This window comes from Antrostomus carolinensis, unplaced genomic scaffold (genome assembly GCF_000700745.2).
Source record: "Antrostomus carolinensis isolate BGI_N321 unplaced genomic scaffold, ASM70074v2 scaffold4503, whole genome shotgun sequence".
In the NCBI taxonomy this organism is placed as follows: domain Eukaryota; kingdom Metazoa; phylum Chordata; class Aves; order Caprimulgiformes; family Caprimulgidae; genus Antrostomus; species Antrostomus carolinensis.
The window spans coordinates 125,371-146,661 of record NW_010304469.1 but is presented as its reverse complement, the minus strand read 5'-3'; the positions used below and the strand labels follow the sequence as shown (position 1 = coordinate 146,661).

The 21,291-nt window shown below is 37.0% G+C and overlaps 1 protein-coding gene across 1 annotated transcript in view; it reads left to right on the top strand.

Annotated features, from left to right (window-relative positions):
* Nucleotides 1-984: 984 nt before the first annotated feature.
* Nucleotides 985-21,291, top strand: part of TRIM24 (tripartite motif containing 24) — a gene marked incomplete at its 5' end in the record, with an annotated part of 38,132 nt that continues 17,825 nt past the window's right edge. Inside the window, 7 exons of the mRNA XM_029084140.1 lie at nt 985-1,103; nt 9,336-9,483; nt 11,818-11,950; nt 13,253-13,369; nt 14,527-14,641; nt 15,325-15,471; nt 18,115-18,232. Of these exons, the coding sequence (XP_028939973.1) occupies nt 985-1,103; nt 9,336-9,483; nt 11,818-11,950; nt 13,253-13,369; nt 14,527-14,641; nt 15,325-15,471; nt 18,115-18,232 (897 nt within the window). The remainder of the gene's footprint in view (nt 1,104-9,335; nt 9,484-11,817; nt 11,951-13,252; nt 13,370-14,526; nt 14,642-15,324; nt 15,472-18,114; nt 18,233-21,291) is intronic.

Genomic DNA, 21,291 nt, shown 5'->3' with positions numbered 1-21,291 from the left:
CACATGACCGTTCTACTGTAGGCTTTGCAAGATGATTTCCACGTCCTAACTGATTATTTAAACCTAACTTAGTTTCAGTTATTTTCCTTTTTTGGTGGTAATGATGCTGGTAGTTTTCTTAAAGCGAGATGTCAATGTCTAGCATTTTAGAGATTTTTCTTAGATGATAAACAAGCCTCAGTCCTAAGAAGACATTATCTTTTCTGCACCTAGGAAAGGTGTCTACTTTAAAATGTTTATCTAGATCTTTTCCATTTCAGTCTATTCTACTCACTGTTGAACCCCAAGTTTTGAACTTGACTTTGTCCTTTTTATTCTCTTCAGAAAACTATTAATTCTTTAACCCTCTGAGTTACTAGTGCTCAGCTCTTTCTTTAGCCAGGGGTTTTAATATGTTACTGTCTTAGAATTGTTCCCTAGTGTGTCTTGTAGAGGAGAGGATGGAGAGGACCTTGCTTATGTATTCCTATGTTTTTCTTACTTGCTTTCCCTCCCTTAGTGTGAAGGTAGTCACGGTATTAATACACGTCCATTCTTGCTCTGTACAACTCGCCTCATTAATTTTGAATTTATTACATTTCAATTTGTCATATTACATAGTTGGAAGTCAGTCACGTCACACTGCTGGTGTGTATGTAATAATGCTCAATGTCACTAATTAATACTCCAGACTCATAAATATTTACTTCAATCCATTCTGTAATGACAAATTGTAAATGGGAATACATTCTCTGTCAGATTAAAACAAATTCTTTATAGTATTGAAACAAAAAGGTGCTTGACCTTGGTTGAAAGAATACGTCATCAGTGAATAACAGATAAAGGTTACTTCAGTGATAAATGAGAATTAGCCTCTTTTTACTCACACCTTACTGGCAGGAATTGACATTCTTTCAAAATATTTATCCTTACAAGCTGTCTTTGAAGTTGTTTGATATATCTCAAGTTGTGCAAGCATAATCAGATATTTTCTTTTCCCCCCAGTCGGTGTTATCCGCTGTCCAATTTGTGGTCAGGAATGTGCAGAGAGACACATCATAGATAACTTTTTTGTGAAGGATACCACAGAGGTTCCCAGTAGCACAGTAGAAAAATCAAATCAGGTAAGTGCATTAACATGTAATCAAGTTAACACCTTTTGGATGTGTATGCATATCCTTGGCTTCTTGCTGTGTGGCCTTTTTGCTCTTCATATGCAGAAAAAGACTTCAAGTACTTAGTCATCACATGGGGTAGCTACTCTAGAAAATCAGTTAAGATCTATTAAAAGAAGGTGGTTATCTTATTCTAAAGTATTTTTAATTGTTGATATAAAATTGCATAGTGATAGTAAGGAATAGGCGTTAGAATGGGAATTTCTGTGCTTTGGACAGGGCATTTGAAGCACTCTTTGAAGCAGAGACCCAAACAGCACTACCTCAAGAGATCTTGGTGTAAAATGGAATCCTCTAGTTAAAGTGACTTGATTTTTCTTATCTCAGCACTGACAAAACATGTCATTAAATAGCTGGAGTGCAGTTACCAAGCAAGAGGCTCAAACTTCTCACTGGGGAAGATGGTACGTTGAAGGGGTTTCTTGTGTGTTTTTTTTTTATGTAGGCTGCCTCTTCTTCCTTTTGCAATCAAATAGTAGCTGGCTTGTAAAACAAAAAGCTGCTTGCCTGGAAGCAGAGTAATACTGGGATTTTTTCCTCATGATGATTTTTCAGGAGGAAGGTTTTAGTGTGACATGAATAATCAAATCTGTGTAGGACCACAGTTTGGCAATCTCTCGTGTCAAAATATTGCACGTCTTCATTTTTGGCTAGTAAGAGAGTATCTCAAGTATCTCTTTATGACTTTTTATTAAACTCCAGGAACTTCTTGTAAGTAATTCAGCCTCTGTATATGTTGCTGCATTCTTCATAATAACAGTACAAAAAATGTTACTATGTCAGTGTGGTTTGCATTTTAACTCATCCCCTAACATTTGCATGGTGATGTCCTTCTATTTTGAAAATGCCTTTTTTACTTTCCTGTTTTAGGGACCTGTATCATTGGCTCTTGATCCATTTGTTTTAGGGGCAGCTTCTGAGAGGTTCTTTATGGTGTAGTGTGCTTGTTTCAAAGCTTAGCTGAAATTTGTGCTTACGTATATGAATGGGTATGTCTCCCAGGAACAGGTGAACGTAGTCAGGTTTGTGATACCAGCTCACTGACTCTTAAAGGCATAAATGATGTCATCATCTGTAAAGAAGAAGAATTAATTTATTTCTCGAAAACTATTAAACTGTGTTCAGCTTATAAGGAATTTTGCAGCTGGATTTCTGAGAATCTGGTAGACCTTACCAGAAACTGAAATTTAGTTGAGAGTCTCTGGAAGCATGAGCAGTGTTATTTTAATGTAGGACATTTTGAAGTTTGCTTTTTTTGTGTTTGTGTGTGGGGTTTTATTGGTTTGCTGGTTTGTTTTTTTTCCCCCAAGGCGTTTCAGGGAAACACCTGAGTTTTGGAGATGGTTGTGAGATTTTCACAAAGTCTCTCAATACTCTACCAGTAAGACTGAGAAAATGAGTAGTCCCTGTTGCATTGAAAATGTGATCAGAACTTTTTTAGAGACTTTAAATTAGGAAGAGAAGCAAGATAACAAATAACTTATGCAGAAGCAGTCCTGAATTTTTTTTTGGGCCTGTGCCATAACCTTAGCTTAGTTATATAACAAGTCCTCTAAGATATTACTTTGGGGAGTGTTGATAGAAGTAGAATTATTTTTCCTGGGTTTAGTGACAAGTCTGTTTATTTTTTTTTCTTCGCCCCTCCCATTCCCCACAAAATTTTTTTCTTCTTTCTATGAAAGTTAAGTGGGGAATTGAGGCCTTTGAGACTTGGACAAGGAATTGAAAATTAAAGAAGGGTTCTTTATAATCTCGAGGTGGGTCATAATCATGTGAAATTGGGTGTACTTCAATGAGTCATAGGGTATCAGGAGTATCCGCCAAGCTCAGTGATGTCAGGGTAAATCAGGCACTTCCTTGGAACTGAGGGCAATGTCTTTTTTGTTTACCTTCAATCTTAATCTGCAGAAGATAAATTCCACATATTTCAGCAGCTGATTTGGAATCATCCATTGTTGAGTGGTTTAAGCAGATTTCAGGGAGGTTCTTCAGAGCAGTTGTGTTTCCTTAAGTTCCCTTCTCAGACATCTATCTTACTCTTCCATTCCATATTTGTTTCTTCCTCTTCCTAACAAAAATCATCAGGCTTGCAGTTCAGAAGGTATGTCTGTTCTTCAGCTAAGTTCCCTGGCTGAACTCAGCATAATTTCTGCAGCAGTTGAAGACAAACCAACAAACTTTGCTGAACCAGCAGAGTAGTACATTCATGTGCTGTTCTGCTGACTTTTTTTAACAGAGCTAGATGTTTTGTTAGATGCCTGCTAAGTGAGCGTGTACCTTACCTCTTAGAAATGAATGATGTGCAGTTCTGTTTTGTTTGAATAGATTTATTTTGGTATGATAATGAAGCTTCTTGGACATTCCTTTGTACTTTGACATTGGAACCATAAAAAACAGCTACGTCATTCTTTAAAGCTATCTGTTGTGGAACAGCAAAGTTAACTCAATAATAGTTAAACATATCAGTGTCCTGTTCAAGGACGACTATTATGAGGTTTAAGGATGATACATCCTTTTGATCGGTCTGTCTTGTTTTGCCTTTGAAGGAGCAAAGAGAAAAAAAAAGAAAAATTGACAGTAGCAAGATAGGCAACAGATCAAAGGAATTAAAATGGAAAAGAGACTGAGACTTGAAGGAAGTATTGGATCAGAGATCATCCCAATTCTGTCAAAAACTTTGGCTATTTTGTAGAAATTTTTATAGAATCATAGAATGGTTTGGGTTGGAAGGGACCCTCAAAGGTCATCTAGTTCAACCCCTCTGCAGTAAGCAGGGACATCTTTACTAGAGCAGGTTGCTCAGAGGCCCCATCAAGCCTGACCTTTTCTACTGAGATGTTTAGCTTGGCTTTGATAGTTTTGCAGCGTTAGCAGGATGTTTAAGGAATTGGCATTAGAGGCGAGCTGAGAGTTCTGTGCAAGTGACCAGGGGACACTGGTCCATATCTACGACTAGCCTGTATATGTGTGTTGTCAGGAAGCATTGGTTTATTTCAATTCAAGAGAGACTGCAGGAAAAGGACTTTCAAATTCAAGTTCCAGATTTAAAATTGTAAGAATGCTAAAATATTTTTAGCATATTTAATTAAAACTGTAGGAGTGAATGGTGTATCATGGACCCTGGCATTTTGGGGTGACAGAAATAACTGGAACTTGTTAAAATGCCACCCATCTATCTAAAATCATGCGCACCTTATCTAAGCCCGATTTTAGCAGTTCAGTACCCTTCTTACACAGCTGTGCTTTCTAGCAATTACTGCTGAAAGCTTTGGGAGCAAAAGAAGTAAGCATCAAGAGAGGGTAAAAGTACCTAATGCATGTTCCACAAGGGCTTTTCATGGCTAGCATTAAAGATAACAGTAAGGATTTTGTGATGACTAATAGCATAGGAAGCTTTCCAGAAGAAAAGAGATGAACAGGAAATGCAGTTGTGATCCTTCTGAAAGCGATTGTTATAGGTTGTGGGTAGCTAGGACATAAAGACTTTGAAAGAGGAGATCCTTTATAATTTTTGTTGCATTATGATTTATTGAAAGACTTGGATTGGATGCTGAAGAGAAGTTTGAAAATAAAAATTAATAATACTCGATTCATAAGAGTCAGCAGAAAGGAGCTTCTAACCCAAGAGATGTTACCGAAGCAAATGGTGAATCTGAATAATACCAAGGTAGACAAGTGAGGGAAATTTAGGAGCTTAACAGAAGGAAATTGTTTAATGCTTGTGCAAAGCCATGAAAGTAAAAATTAGAAGTATAAGATTGATGCAGAAGAGAAGATCATTATGGTAACATTGGTGTTGCTGCACCATATTTAACCTGTAGTGCATTTTAGTCTAGCTCCTAATTCTTGTAGCTTTTGTGTCTAGAAGAGAACATCTCACTTTTTGATAGTGAGAACACTTTCTGTATCTTTACCAGTTACTAACCTGAGAGTTTTAAATGTTGTAGTAGGAATGAAGAACAGTTGGACTTTATGTGAGATACTGTGAATACAGTAACAAAACAAGTTACAAGTTTAGATCTGATACTAGATCTGGATGCTAAGATAGCGAGTCTGACTGGTATAATAGAGCTATTACTGAGGACAATTCAGGGAAAAAAAATTCTGTAGTTTTGTATGGTGCCAGATTATCCACCATGTATTCTTCCAAAGAAGAACTAGCATGCTAAATAGCTTATGAAAGCTGTAGCCCTGGCCAAAACATCTTTGAAAGCCACTGGTTTAGAGCAGTGGGTAATAGACTCAAGAAGAGTAGGAATATGGTTTTGTTGTGCTTCAAAGAGAGGCAGCTGTTGATGGGTTGTTGGGGAAAGGAGGATGTGTTCATCAGGGTTTGTGCATTTTGAGATATCAACACATGGTTCATACTTAGAGTTGTGTATGGATGAGAATGTCCCAAAGACAGGTGCTGTCTTTGGTGATTTTGTGTATCACAGAATCACACAGAGTCACAGAATGTTGGGGATTGGAAGGGACCTCGAAAGATCATCTAGACCAACCCCCCTGCTGGAGCAGGAACCTAAATGAGGTCACACAGGAAGGCATCCAGGCAGGTTTTGAATGTCTCCAGAGAAGGAGACTCCACAAGCTCCCTGGGCAGCCTGTTCCAGTGCTCTGTCACCCTCACTGTAAAGAAGTTTTTTCTCAAGTTTAAGCGGAACCTCCTGTGTTCCAGCTCACACCCATTGCTCCTTGTCCTACCATTGGGCGTCACTGAGAAGAGCCTGGCTCGATCCTCCTGACACTCGCCCTTTATATATTTATAAACATTTATAAGGTCACCCCTCAGTCTCCTCTTCTCCAAGCTAAAGAGACCCCCATCCAGGTCATTGATGAACATATATTGAATAATACTGGTCCCAGTACCGACAGTTAGGTAACTTAGCACTGATGTTTTTTGGATCCAATAGAGGCAACCATTGCATCTAGTTTACACTGGTGAAGTTTGGATCATTGGGTCACTGCATTTTCCTCTGGTCTACTTTGATCTCTTCCTTCGAAACTTGGAAACTTTTACTTGCTTGTTTAATCTCTAATACTCAAAGTGTATTTAATTGGAAGAGTGGTTAGTTACTACAGTAGCTGAAAAGACAGCTTTGTTACCTCAACTCTTGCATGTAAATATGTTTTTAAGTAAATACACAAGCTTTTACAACAGAAAAAAATTGTACTTACCTGCAACATGCTGAGTAATTTCAGCTTTCATTAAATTTGAATGAAGGATGAATGAACACTTCCCGGGGTTATAAATACTAAAACTAGTAACTGAATTAAATATAATTACAAGGAAAACTCAATTAAAAATAAATATCTGTCTAACCAGAAGAAAGGCTTCCTGGTTAAAGAGGGAGAGTTTTCTTTGAAATCACTGAAGCACTGCTTGTATGAGTCACAAAAATAAAAGTGAAATAAGTTTTAGGTTTTGTAAGAGTATAGCAAATATTTGCAGTAATTGTACTTCCATGTACTTTAGCTGTATGACTTATTCTAATAACTAGGAGTTCTAGCAAAATCTGAGCTATATCTGAAAGTACATATTTCAAATAAGAAATGGGTAGAAGCATGCCTAGAAGGCATAGCTATTTTGACAGCATGAGTTATGATGTCTATGAAAAATTTTAGAAATCTGTCTCTTTCACTTGGTACCTTTGAAAAGAGTATAAAGTTGGAATATATAGTTTTAGGACTGCAAAGGAGGAGTTTCAGTTCATTTGGCAGCACCTGATTATTGGTTATTGAATCACAATCTTAATCTCATTCAAACTATAGCAGGTCAAACCAGTTGAAAAAAAAAAACCTAAAGCATCTTCAAAAAAAGAAAATAGACAAAGATCTTGGAATCTAAGGGGTATTAATAACTTCAGAAATACTTTGAACTTACTTTAATGCCCTGGCATGTAGCAAGTTTATCTGCCTAAGTTTGCTAAAGGTGACTTAGAAAGGCTGTTTGGGGGCTGGGGGGAAGGGGGTGTTTCTGTTCTTTTTTTGTCTTTGTTTTGCTTCTTTGACTTGGAAGATGGCCTGAAAGACTTTTTAGTTTTTTACTTCGCTTATTTTGTTTTCACTGTTGGATTTTTTTACCCTAGAAAAACAAATATCCAATCTCTTATTCTCTACTCTAACTTGCAAATACACCTCTGGGTATCTGGGGGCATCACACAATTATACTTCTCTGGCAACAAGACATTATAAAACTTCCTTTTCATCCTGCAGTGGTTCAATGCCCAGTCAGCAGTGCTGATGTAACTCATCCTTGGGCTACAGTGATGTAATCAATCCGGTTTTACACCACAGTCTTGCAGAGGGTTGCGTTGGCACACCTGAGGAGGAGACAACGGGCGAAGGAGAAGGGAGGGACTTTATTTCATGGGAGTTTCTGCCAGAGAAAATGTAACGTTGAAGTAATGCCTCAGTGATACTTGTTCCTTCTAATTTTTTTTTTTTCAAGAAGCTGTGCTGAGTCCTTAAGAATATTTATCTTTTTTTTTTTTTTGCAAAATGTCATTGAAATTAAGGGGTAAGAGCAAGTAAAAAATTTCAATTTCCTGATTACAATTCACTTACTTTAATTGCTTTACATCCATTTTCTTGAATTTTTTATGATGTCCTGGCTTTGATATTTCTCCCTAGTCAACTGGTTTGGATAGGACTAGAATTTTTATTGTGAACAGAAAAGAGGGAAGAAAAAGAAAAAAAAAAACAAGCGGAAGATAAAACAATTTTAAGAAGATTTTTAAAAATAAAATTTTTAGGCCTCCTTTTTGTAAAGAAACAGAAAAAAGGGCACAAGCCGAAGTTTTTCTCCTTTGCAAGTCACCTTTTAACGAAAAGGAAGTGCTTCGAATGCCAAGTGACAACAAGAGGGGCCAATGACTCTTGTGTTGTAACTTCATTTCTCAAAAGATACTTGCTTTGAGAGGCAACACAATCCAGAAGAATAAGCACAGCATTGGGAATCTGGAACTTCTATGTTCAAATTCCATTTCTGTCAGTAACTTGCTATGTAGCCTAAGGCAAGTTTTGTGCTAATTTTCCTCTTTTCCTTGAAGGGGAAGCTACACAGGATGTAAATACTTGCTTCCTCTTTAACTTAATCTGTATTTATCTTGTGCGAGTGCAGAAGTTGGATTTTTTTTTTTTTTTTAATCAAACTGAAAACTAAACTAAAATCTAAAATTTTCTCCTTGTTGCTCCTGCTAGCAGAATTCTATCACTTTGATCTGTAGGGTATGACAGTCTTCAGACACCTTGAGGCTTTTGTTTGCAGTAGTGCTAAATGTTGATAGAAATGGATGTTAGTTAGCTAAAGAAGTATCTACATAAGCATGTTCACTATTTTTACCAGCAAAACCTCCTTGAAAATGTGACTACACAGGAATTGTAAGGGAGGAGTTAAAGATGAAATAATGTTGTGAACATGTGAAGTGGTGGTGTCCATCATTCATAGGTTTCAACCTGTTGTTCAAATTGTGGATCCATTGTAATTTTTTCTTGTGTGTGTATTGTCTCTGTGCGGAAAGGTCTTGGTCTGATATCAGGTTTGTTTTCCTTAGTTAATTTTTTTTTTCTAGGTCTCTTGGGTATAGTCCAAAAGAGCCCAAGGAATTAACAGGCCACAGTTTGAAAATTATTATGCATTGGTTGCAAATCTGTTCTAGGGTAGCTTTACTGATAAGCTTAACTGAAATGCTGTCTTTAAGTGGTGATGCAGAGACTCTTGAGAAGAACCCTGCTGTTCAGTACTGTGTGTACTTCCTGAAACATTAAGCAGGTGAACAGAAGCTAAAATTAAAGTTTCTTTGAGAACTGAAGGAAGTTTCTAAAATCAGAGCAGTGCTGATTGTGTTCTGTCTCTAATAAATACTTCACAAGAGCATATTGTATGTAGTAAACATTATATGGCTTCTAAGTGTGCTGTGTGGGGCAAAAAGTAATGATTTAACTTTTATCATGTCAGTTAAAGGTTTTAGAGTAACATTGGCAAAATGACCGCTTTTATTGAAAAGTCACGTTCAATTACTTCTGTGCAGTTATTTATAGTGTTCCTGTACCTCAGGCAGTTTTCTGTTCTCATTTCACTGTTTTCAGAGAATTGTAGAAGTGCAGTGATGATACATGAACAGGAGCTTGTATGTATGTTCCATATTTATTTTAACAGCTACCTTTTCTTTCTCATGTCAGGTCTGCACAAGCTGTGAAGACAACGCAGAAGCTCATGGTTTTTGTGTGGAATGTGTAGAATGGTTGTGCAAGACCTGCATCAGAGCTCACCAGAGGGTTAAATTCACAAAGGATCATACAGTAAGACAGAAAGAGGAAGTATCTCCAGGTAACACACTTGATTTATAATTTCACAAGGAATGCGTGTCTGATTGGAAAACTATATTAGACCGTCACATTTATTTTTTAAGTGATACATTTCAAAAATTGTATTCCTTAGTCCTAGTAAATGTAGAAGGACAGATATGATATGATAATAGCCCTTTGGTGCATATGAATTAGTGGAACCATGTTATTTTTCTGATTGGTAGTGGATATGTTTTAATGGTTTCCTGCCTCTCAGTCACTCATTTCCGTTTCATTGCTGAAAGTTGCAAGCATTTGAACAAATTCTGATGGTTTTTTTGGCTGCTCTCCATATATGTGGATCTCTCAAATGATCCAGCTAACAGAAGAAAAAACTTTATTTTAAGCTTTAGGTGCATTAGAATGTAGCTGCTGAAAAGGGAGATTTTGTCATGGCTGGGGGTATGACAGACGTTTTTCTGTCAGATATGCTGCATAGTGGTAAGAAACCCTACAGATTAGTATGTCCTATGATTCTTAAGCAAAATATTTAAAACCAATAAAAACATAGATTTTATCTTTCACCTGGAATGACTTGAAATTATTGTCTAGACTTTAGAGACCAGCTGCAGAAAGTACATCTTTATGCATTTGGCTCCACTAGTTTTTCTAGAGGTCTACCAAATGGTTTTTATGAACCTTATTGTTATATACTGCAGCAAAAGGAGCGCTAATATATTTTTTTCAGCACTCTGATAATAAAGCATGCTCTGTTAGCAATAAAGCATGCCAGAATTCATGTTTTAGCTAGGTATATTTTAAGTTTGAAATGTTTCACCTTTGACATTAAAGTACGTTATGAATTGAGGTGTTTTTCCTCAGTTGGATCTATGATAATTCAGGTTGGAAGAGACCTCAGGAAATCATCTAGTCCAGCCTCCTGCTTAAAGCAGTCAGCTGTGAGATCAGATCAAATTGCTCAGGGCTTTTTCCATTTGGGCCTTGAGAACCAACAAGGATGGACGCGGTGTACAGTACAGCCTCTCTGAGAAATCTTTACTATTCTCATGGTAAAAAAGGTTGTACCTTTATTTGAGAACCTCTTTTGTTTTGGTTTGTACCCATTGTGTCTTGTCTTCTAATGACATTGTAGGACAATTATAAACATAATAGGATGCTGGCAAACATTCTACCAGTGCTCGTAAGTCCATTGGACTTACATGATTTACCTTGTAAATATATAAATTATTTTTATAAATTAATATATATTGTTATAAATATACCTATTATAATATATATTTATTTTCTTTCCACCATAATTAGTCCTGTGAACTTTATATATAATGTGGGCTTTCACTTCTGTAATCTTTATTGCTCAAAGGATAGCTTCCAGTATGATACTTTGGAGAGATACACTATATTCTGTATCGTACTTTCGGATGTGGTTAATCAAAAGTGAGTACTCAGCATTCTTTCAGGAGAGGACAAAAGTAGCAGGTGAAAGTGTCTGACTGTTACACTGTACATGCCCTGGTAGGAATGTTCTCTGTGTGCTCAGGCCTCCTTTGAGCCTGCTGGTCAGTTTCCAAGAATTTTGACTGGAGGATGCAGATCTGGAAATAACTTCTTCCAGATATCATGAGAATAAGTAAATGAATGGGTATGGAAAAGAAACCTTATTTATTCTGCAGTGAAGGATGGGCTGCAATGTGAAACCAGTTTTCATTACAGGCCATGTAATCCTCATGAACTCAGTGTCCAACCTAACTCATAAGAAATTAGGCTTTGTTGGTTAAGTTGCTGAAAGAACAGATTTCATTTCTGTCATCTGGTGATGTTTCCTATGTTGTTTGGTATTTGCTTACTAGAAACTGATGTGAGACCTCTCACCCATTTAAAATGGGGTCCTGAAGAGCCATTAGTAACTTCTCGTTGTTGTATTCTGTATGTTTTACATTTTTGAATGCCTATGTCCTGATATTCTCAAAGACCCTTTCACTCATTTGGCTGAGAAAGAAGACAGAGCAATTAATTAAGTCAGCAATCTCCTAATTTCCATTTAAGAAAAGAACTTGCTGGTTGTGCAATGTCTTTTGCAACTGCAACAGTACTGGCTGATCCTTTTGTAAATAGTTTTGTGGGGCCATAATAAGTAATAGTAAAACAGATTCTAGACATTTTCAATGAGAGGATATTCGCTCCATGCTTGATCAAGAGTGAGACATTGCAGTTTGAGTTCACAGCTCTTATATTCTTGATTAGGTGGCCTGATACACACTTCTTGCATCTAGGTGAGGAATATGGTAAGAAAAACCAGGAGAATCCTAATCTTCAATAATTTCAGGAGACTGAACTGACATCTTCCTTTATTCAACAGAGGCAGTTGGTGTGACCAGTCAGCGACCTGTGTTTTGCCCTTACCACAAAAAGGAGCAGTTGAAGTTGTATTGTGAAACCTGTGACAAGTTGACCTGCCGAGACTGTCAGTTACTAGAACACAAAGAGCACAGGTATCAAAACAAAGTGTATGTCTTATGCAACTCACTTAGAGGAAGATAGCTTGAAATTGGTTGTAGCTCTCTAGCTGTATGGAATATAGTCCAGTGAAAAAAGTGCAAAATAAAATTTTCTGCTTGGAAACGAAGCCCACAAATAAACAAGATTGTATCCAGAGGAGCGTGGCTGATGAGTGTGTGATAGTTTTTATTAAACCTAATTCTTCCAGTTTTTAATCTGGTAACTTAAGCACAAGACCTTTCTTTACTGTCAAGTTATTAGGGTAGAATTTGTTGCTATGCAGCTCTTCAGAGAGTCTTTAGAAAGCACAAAGGCCATGTTATGCAACTGTACACTTACATGCAATTTCTCCATTTGCCCTTTAACAAGATGATTATATAACGGAACATTACCAAACAATTTCAGAACGGAGCAAGTGGACATTTTTCCTGTGAAGAGTCCTTTAAAAGGGAGAGTAAACTTGAAGTTTGGCTATACTGTAGTTTGACAACAGTATTTGTAACATTCAGATCTTTGGGTTACTGTTCTTTGATCATCTCTTGCTGACCAAAGAAGCTGAAAATCAGGATTTTCTACAACTTCTGAGTACAAGACACTATAATCTTGCTGGCTAACACATACAGTAGTGGTCTGGGACAGATGTGCTCTTAAGTTAGATATTAATATGCTCATTATAACTGATGCAACCACTCAAAGAACTTGCTTGCCTGACCAGGTGAACATCAATAGGTGAAGTGTTGGCTACTGTTGCTCCTTGGAACAGACTAAGCCTTGCTCTTGCAGAGTTGCAGTCTTCCTCTTCAATTCTCCTTTTCTTAGGATTTATATCCCTTTCAGAATGTGCCACCTCTTCTTTTCCTCAAATTGTTGATGAGTTCAGTTCCTTGATTTAAAAAGTTGCTGACTTCTACTGACTCAGCAATCTCTCTTCTTTTTTCTGTTTCTACATCCTTGTCTTGCATGAAGCAATAGCTTACGTGCACTTTCACTTACAAAGTGATGACTACAGCACAACATTAATTTTTCTTTTGCTAAAATTTGGCTATGGTCACGCAATATCCCTTCATATTTATGAAAATATTAATGTCTAAAAAATAAATCACAAGAAATATACTATAAAATCAAATATACTATTAATAAAAAATATCAGCATTTGCTGACATATGCTTTCATGATGACAAATTTTGAACTTGAGCAGCATCTTTCTTCAATTACAGAAGTTTTTCATTAGGTACTCTGCCTATTAGCAAGTCCATCACACCTTTTGCATGTGTACTCACTGTTTTTTACTGCAGGTACCAATTTATAGAAGAAGCTTTTCAGAACCAGAAAGTGATCATTGAGACACTAATCACCAAATTGATGGAGAAGACTAAGTACATAAAATATACAGGGAAGCAGATCCAAAACAGGTATGTGTCAGATTTTGAGGTTAAAACTAAGAGGGCAACTTTGTATACACTGTAATTTATTGAAATATTTAGATTAGTGCATTTTGTACCTCTCTTTTATTGTTCCAGAAAGAGAAATTCTAAAATACTGAGTTAGCTGTAGTGACCGTTGCCTGTTTAATGTGCTTGGCTGTGTTAACTCTTCCGCTCAGCCTGTGGACTTGATGGGTAGCAACAGCTTGGGAGCAACAAAACAGCTTACGCAATAAAGACTGTAGAAGGCAGTCTTAAATTCTTCCCCACCATCAGCCCACTTATTTTCTTCATGTAGATCCCTCTTAGAAAGTGAAAGGTTATGACTCATGTTTTCATAATGCTCATGACACATATTTGACGATTTATGTAATACTTTCATGCTTGGGGCTTTATTCACTCAGTACTACAAACCTAGGAGAAAAATAAATCTGTAAAATGTGTGCTGCAGTAGGGATTCGTAACTGCTTCTTCAGCAGGGTTTAAAGGCAGTACCCAGGAAGATTCAACACAGAATGGGATGCCATTCAAGTGCAACTTGAACTCTTCCTCTCTCTTTGCCTGTCTTTGAGGATGGTGGAGATGGAAAAGCCAGCAGACACCCTTCTCTTCTTTTGCTGTATCTAAGTGGTTATTCTCCCTTGCGTCTTAGCAGTTGTGGTTTTCAAAATATAAGATTACACTTTGCTATTATGAGTTTGTGTACTATTGTTGAAATAGCACATTAAAAAATCTGTTTATTATTTTTGTTTCTGGAGTGCCATTCTACCTTAGATGGAAATTAGACTTAAACAGTTTCAATTGCCATGGGCTGTTCCAGAAATGTACTAGACAATTAGAAATCAAGAATTTCAATTACAGTGAGTGTTTAATTTTTATCAGTAGCAGATGTCAGTAATTTTACAGACTTAAGGCATTAGAATTTGCCACCAGTTAATTAATTTTATCATAAGTCACTGGTACTTGCTCTTTCTGTTTCTCACAGTAATTTTCCTGACTATGTGTCTGATGATGTATTAATTGGTGTATATAACCAAGAAATATTGTAGTCTCAGCAACAGAGTAAAAAGGGGTTTTTTTAAATACTGTTTGGAGGGTGGGTTTGTAAGCTAAAGAACATGAATTTCTATACTTTCTACTTACAGAATTCTTGAGGTGAATCAGAATCAAAAGCAGGTGGAACAGGATATTAAAGTTGCCATATTTACACTGATGGTAGAAATAAATAAAAAGGGAAAGGCTCTGCTGCATCAGTTGGAGGTAATTTCGTTTCTATTGTAAGAAACAAAAATGTCAGTCTTATTATTTTTTTGCGTGGATTTACATTAAAATAAAATCAATTTCTAGCATTAGCCACCTGTGCATGTCCTGTCACAGTTCCAAAATGGAGAGCTGTCCCACACAAGCCATTTGAGCAAGTGGGGTTTTGGTGGGAGAGGGGAGGAGGGTTTAGTTTTGGGGGGAGTTGTTGTGGTTTTGTTTGTTATCACTATCTGTGTTCCCCGCTTAGTGAATCAGGGCTGTCTCTGAGCCCAATTTCTTTCTCCATGCTTTTGCAAGTCATAATTCCATGCACCATACATGAAAAGTGTTCCATCAGAATTTTTCATAAATTCAGCGATCCAATAGTAAATCAAAGGAGAGAATTGTCTAAAATGGATACCTGGAAAAATATTACATCCAATTGTGTTTTAAAAAGTGTGTATAGACAGGCATATGTGTATGTATGAAAAAGTGTCGTAAGAGAAGATGAATCTGCATGGAAAGTCCTCTGGAATAAATGTATACTGACTTTCCTGTTTGATAGCTGCAGTCAAGGGGCAGGGGTGCTTTTTAGAAGAGCTAAGTGAAACCACTTGATCATTGTGAATTACAAATATGAAAGCTAATGTCTGTTAACTGTAAATTGAACCCTTTGACTGGAACTGCTTTTCTACTCGTAGAGTCTGGCAAAAGAGCATCGGATTAAACTTCTGCAGCAACAACAGAAAGTGGCAGGTCTCGCTAAGCAACTGGAACATGTCATGAATTTTTCCAAATGGGCAGTTTCCAGTGGGAGCAGCACAGCACTACTGTACAGCAAGCGCTTGGTAAGGTTTAATATAGCTCTCTCCATTTACTTGGAAACTGTAGTTAAGGCAGATACGCCTGTGTACACTTTTCAGTAACACGAGGGAATTAGACTTTCTACTAATCGGAATGTTTGTCCACAATTTTTCATGGTTTTCTCTCAAACATAAATACAGAATGTTTCTAATAATTTAGCTCTCTGGTCATGATTCTCTCCTATTACACTACCGTAGAATTGTTGTAGATCTACAGAAGTAGGGACAACTCCTTTTCTCTGGAGTGAAAACAGTGAAGCCATGAAACACTGGGAAAAAATGTTGTGTGTCCTACATCATAATTGAGATTACTTTCAGTACTTGTTACAGTTCTGAGTTCAGAGAAAGATGGTATTTATATATCGTAGAGTCTGATATCCAGCATTTTCATGTAAAAAATAATGTATTACTTTGTTCTGTCAGACTCATTTTCCACTAAAAGTCTTCAAAAATTGATAAAAATGAAGCTGAGGCTTTTGCACGTCCATGCAAATAGTTATAAAGCTAAATATTTCAATGCTATAATGACACCTAAGATCTGAGTGCATGTGGTCTCACTAAGCTGATAGCTCACGATGAACAGAAATCCTAAAAGAGTTGAGATAAAGACAAACAAACAAACAAACAACTGACCATGATTTGTCCAGAGGTTACTAGATTGTACTAGCTTGATGACAGAAATCTGTGGCAATGTTGAGGAAAAATGTTAGATCCTTTTTTCCCAATTCTAGGATCACATAAAGTTTTTTCTTTATTTTCTCATTGCTTAGTTGCAAACCTGGGTGGTTTTGGGGGCTGTTTGGTTTTGGGGTTATTGGGTTTTGATGGAGTTTTTTTCTTTTTTTTCTTTTTTTTTAATACCCATTAAAACATTGAAAGCTATAGCAGATAGTGGAATATTACTTGGTTTTATCAACTTCAAGTAAATTCATTTGGTCTGCCTTATACTGCCTCAGCAAGTCATATTTTTTAATTGAATAACGAAAAAGGGCATCAAACTGAGTCATGTTGTTTATAATTGCTTAGTGTTGCCACAAAGACTTCAGCTATACGAGTATGAAAACAAGTTATGTTGCAGGCATCTTAATCTTATAAACATCATGCAGTTGAAGAAAAAGGCCATCTAGCCCATAAAGCCTCAGCAAATGAGAAATATTTTTCAAAAGAACAGATCAACTTTAGGCTCCTGATTTTTTGCTGGAAGTTGGTGTTATTTGGGAGTTGAGTAGCTAACCTTGTCTGTGGACATTTGGAAAATCTGTTCCTGAACAGTGATGCGTAGAGGAGCATGTGAGACTTCTGTTCCACCATATCCAACCACTTGAAACAAGGAAGGAGGAATGCCCAACAGACTTAAATGCAGACTTACAATTAGGAAGGCAATGTCTGTACACACTAAACAGTTTGCAGGAAGACATCGGTTTCCCAGCGTAGTCCTCTAGCATGAACAAAACACTGGTAGATACCACTATTACTGACAAGAGGTAACTAGTCTCGTCATGAGTTTACCTACAATATATGTGTGTACACAATAGGAGGAATATATGGAGCAAACAATGACAAGTATTGGTGACAGGACAAAAAACTAGAATTTCTATAGTGTAGTATACTTGATTCTGGTAGAGTACACAGAAATCCTAAGAAATCTATGTTCAAAACAGTAATGCACTTAATATTTTCCATGGTCATTAAAAAAAAAAAAAAAAAAGTCTTGATAAATGTTTTTTGTATCTGTTCTAAACCTGACCTGACTAAAACTGAAAGAAAAAACTTGTAAACTGGAAGCTGTTATAAAATTGCTTTGTGAAAGATAACTAGTATCATTTTAAACAGGTAAAATTATTTTGCCAATATGTCTCTTGAACTTTTCCAGGAAATAATCTATTATTCAAGAAAAATGATTGTTGAATTCTGAAGTTTTTTCTGTGCGTTACTCTAAAATTAGTGTCTGCATGAAACAAAGAAAATATGTTCTTTCTAGGAACTAGATAAATACAGAGCATTTGATAGAATATTCTGCTTGTGTAATGTAATCATAGTCTGGTCCTTTGGAACCAAGGAGTTGTAAGAGTGTGAAAATATCTGTGAATCTGAGAGTTTTCAAAGACAAAGTTTATAAAATACACTTTTTGACTCTCTGAAGAAAACTTACATTTATTACAAAGGAAGATTCCCTGTGATTATACTTCTTGCCAAAAGGATGGGATACTTTTATTTGAAAGAAAGATGGATGGGCTAACGTAGGTTTGGGGAAATGAAACCAGCAAGGGTTATGTGAGTCTGTACTTCATTTGCAAAGTAGTTCAAGTCATTGAATGTAATCACCAGGTTTGTGGAGGGATATGTATTTCTACAGGGGAGAAGAATTAATTTTCTGTAGGTTCTAGTTGATTGCTTTTTAAAACTACTTTAGGGGTGTAAGGGAAAGATTTTAAGAATACCTCTTTTATTTGTAGCTTGGACAAATTTATCTTCCACCTCAGTTCTCTAGGGGCTTTTTCAAGGGTTTTTGTTGTTTTGGAGTTGTTTTTTTTTTTGTTTGAGGTGTTTTTTTAAAGACTTTTTATGCTGTTTGGATACATGGCTCTGGCCCCAGAGAAAAAAAATCTTGTTTTGTTCCTGTTCTAGATTACATATCGACTACGGTATCTTCTTCGAGCAAGGTGTGATGCTTCACCAGTGACTAACAATACCATCCAATTTCACTGTGATCCTAGCTTCTGGGCTCAAAATATTTTCAATCTAGGTATGGTGTTGTTTTTTTAGCCCTTCGGCATCTTGATCCTGTTTTGAAAGCAGCTTTCTTTTTGTGAAGATAAATAGCCTCTGCACTACTCATTTATTGGTTTACTCTGTTAGATTTATTTCCTTCCCTTTAGAAGACATTCAAAGTGCATTATATGGGAAAAAGTATTATTTATGAATACTTATGATAAGTATTAACAAATTTACCTTGCTTGAATGGTACATGTGATGGTGAAAATAGCAGCTTTCAGTTTGCTGGGCAATACACATGCGTTCTGGCTACTGAAACAAGGAACACAATCAGTAACCCTGCTTCATGTACTAAGAAAGGATTCCAGAAGTCCGTCTCATTCTGCATCTTTTCTCCCTTTCTTTTACTTCAATCCCATCTTCCCAAGCTGAAACCCATAGCAACAGTATAATACACTTAAGAACCCCCATTTGCTCCCTTGTCATGCGGAACAATAAACCTTGGAGAACTGAGATGAAGAGAAGGGGAGAATGCCAAAGAAAAACAGAACAACAGGGAAGAGAACACTACTTTTTGTCAGTTGTCTGTTTTTTAGAATGTCTTTCTTGAAGATGTGGGCTGGAATTCAGGAGAAACCATGTTTTCAATAGAGTTTCAAATGTACTCCATCTTCATTATCCTAATAGGTTTTGAACTAGTCTCAACTGGTCTTTACATTTTGTCATAGAGCTACAAGTTGCTAGGGCTTTGTGATACTGATGAATCCTAGAACCTGGAAGCTTTGCAGGTAGCCTGCTGTCATGGTTTAACCCCAGTTGGCATCTGGACCACACAGCTGCTCGCTCACTTCCCCCCCACCCCCCAGTGGGATAGGGTAGAGAATCAGAAGGCTAAAGTGAGAAAACTCATGCGTTGAGATGAAGTTTGTGTAATAGATAAAGCAAAAGCCATGCAGACAAGCAAAGCAATATTCACTGTTTCCCATCGGCAGGCAGGTGTTCAGCCATCTCCAGGGAAGCAGAGTATAATGGTTACTTGGGAAGACAAATAAGGTCACTTTGAACATCCTCCCCTTCCTTCTTCCCCCAGCTTTGTATGCTGAGCATGACATCATACAGTGTGGAATATCCCTCTGGTCAGTTGGGGTCAGCTGTCCCAGCTGTGTCCCCTCCCAGCTTCTTGTGCACCCCCAGCCTCCTCGCTGGTGGGATGGGGTGAGAAGCAGAAAAGGCCTTGGCTCTGTGTAAGCACTGCTCAGCAGTAACTAAAACGTCACTGCATTATCAACACTGCTTTCAGCACAAATACAAAACATAGCCCCATACCAGCTTCTAGGAAAAAAATTAACTATCCCAGCCAAAACCAGCACACCTGCTTGTGTGATTGCCTGAAAGCCTGACTTTAGTGGAGATAAGCGTCCTAGGAACTCATCAGCTTAGGAGCAAGAATTGAAGCTTAGAGGTCTTTTTCAGATTTTGACTGCTGTAATGCTTCCTTTCTCTCTCCACTGTTAGCTGGCTTGATGGGCATTTTTGTTTTTCTGTCATTTGCAAAATGCTTTGCAAGATACTTGTGGGACCTTTTCTACCATACATCAGAAAGTGCAATTGTATGTTTCTCTACAAAGGCAGAGAAGGAAGGCGTTATGGCATTGCTTTAAGGCGAACAAGCTCATTTCCCACACACCAAGTCATTGTTTGTTAGCAGGGAAATTCTCCAATTTCCTTCTCTGTAAATAACTCTGGGAAAGGAATCAAAAGTGAATCTCTTGTTTCCAGAAATGAACTGTCAAGCTGTGTGGTGATAGCTATGAACTGCTGCTAAATTGAGATGATGTTTGTCAAGAGGGGGCTTTTTCTTGTGTTGGGTTTTGGGGCTCTTTTTAAAAATCTGTTTATTTAATGAGCTGCTGAAATATGTTCCCTTAAATTGTGAAAAGTGCTACAATAGAAATGGCACCTGTATAGATCAGCATATGAGTTCTTGTAACAGTGATAGATAAAACTAGATCACATTTATCTATCTGGTTTCAGAAATCACAGCCTTCAGGCTGTTACATTTGTGATCAGACATGTTCGGTTTCTGTAGATAAAGTAGATTTAAGAACCACTGAAGAAAAAATAAAAGAAAATAAAATATCTAAGTAAAGAAACAAGTTACTTTGGGAATGGCTTGAATTTTGGTCAGGCTGCACGTTGCTGATAGTGTCATAACATCTATACACTAATACAGTAACTCTCTTACAGCTTTCAGAATGTATTTAAGAAAAAAACCCCAACATATAAAGTGTTTTATTTCCACAAATTGTGTGATAACCCATGGTTTTCTAGAATAATGTAAGGGAATAATTCTCTGTAGTACCTGTGGGTAAGTAGCTTTATACCATAGATGTTAAGTCTGGAAAGACTTTTGAAGATGTAATTACACTTTGAGAGAACAGAATAAAAGTGTGGTCTGGGTTTGACAGTTGATTCTAGTACAGTCAATACCATTCTTTGTCAGGGTAATTCCTTTTCTAGAGAAAGAAAATAAAACAGATCTATTTTGACTGTAGTGAAATATTTCATACAGCCATATATGGGAAACAGTATTATTCATTTGCATTTTTCTCTGTTCACTTTATGGGAAACACTGACTAGACCTGTTACAGGCTTAATAAAGGATATTAGGCAATAGTTTGGTAGGTTTTTACCATTTTGGTTAGCATATTTAATATTTTTGTTAATGACTGATGTGGTAGGATTGTAATTAAAACGTATGCAACACCAAAATTACCAAGTGTCAATATGAAAATAGTATTGTTGCTATTAGTTTTCTGCCCTGCTCTGCGCTACGGTATGTCAACTGGCCTAGACTCCCTCTGTACCTGTGTCTAGATGAGGGACTAGAATGATGCTAATTGTGTAGCTTCTCAGCTCTCGGGAAGATAAAGAGGAATATAAAATGCAGTAAGTTTCCTCCTCCTTTGGATAGTTTACCCCAAAATGAGCCAGATTAGACTTCTGTGGGAGAGAGGGGAGCATGAGGTGTCTATCTCCCACTTGCATTTAAAAGCTGTTGTACAACCGTCCACAGATTATTAGAATTTT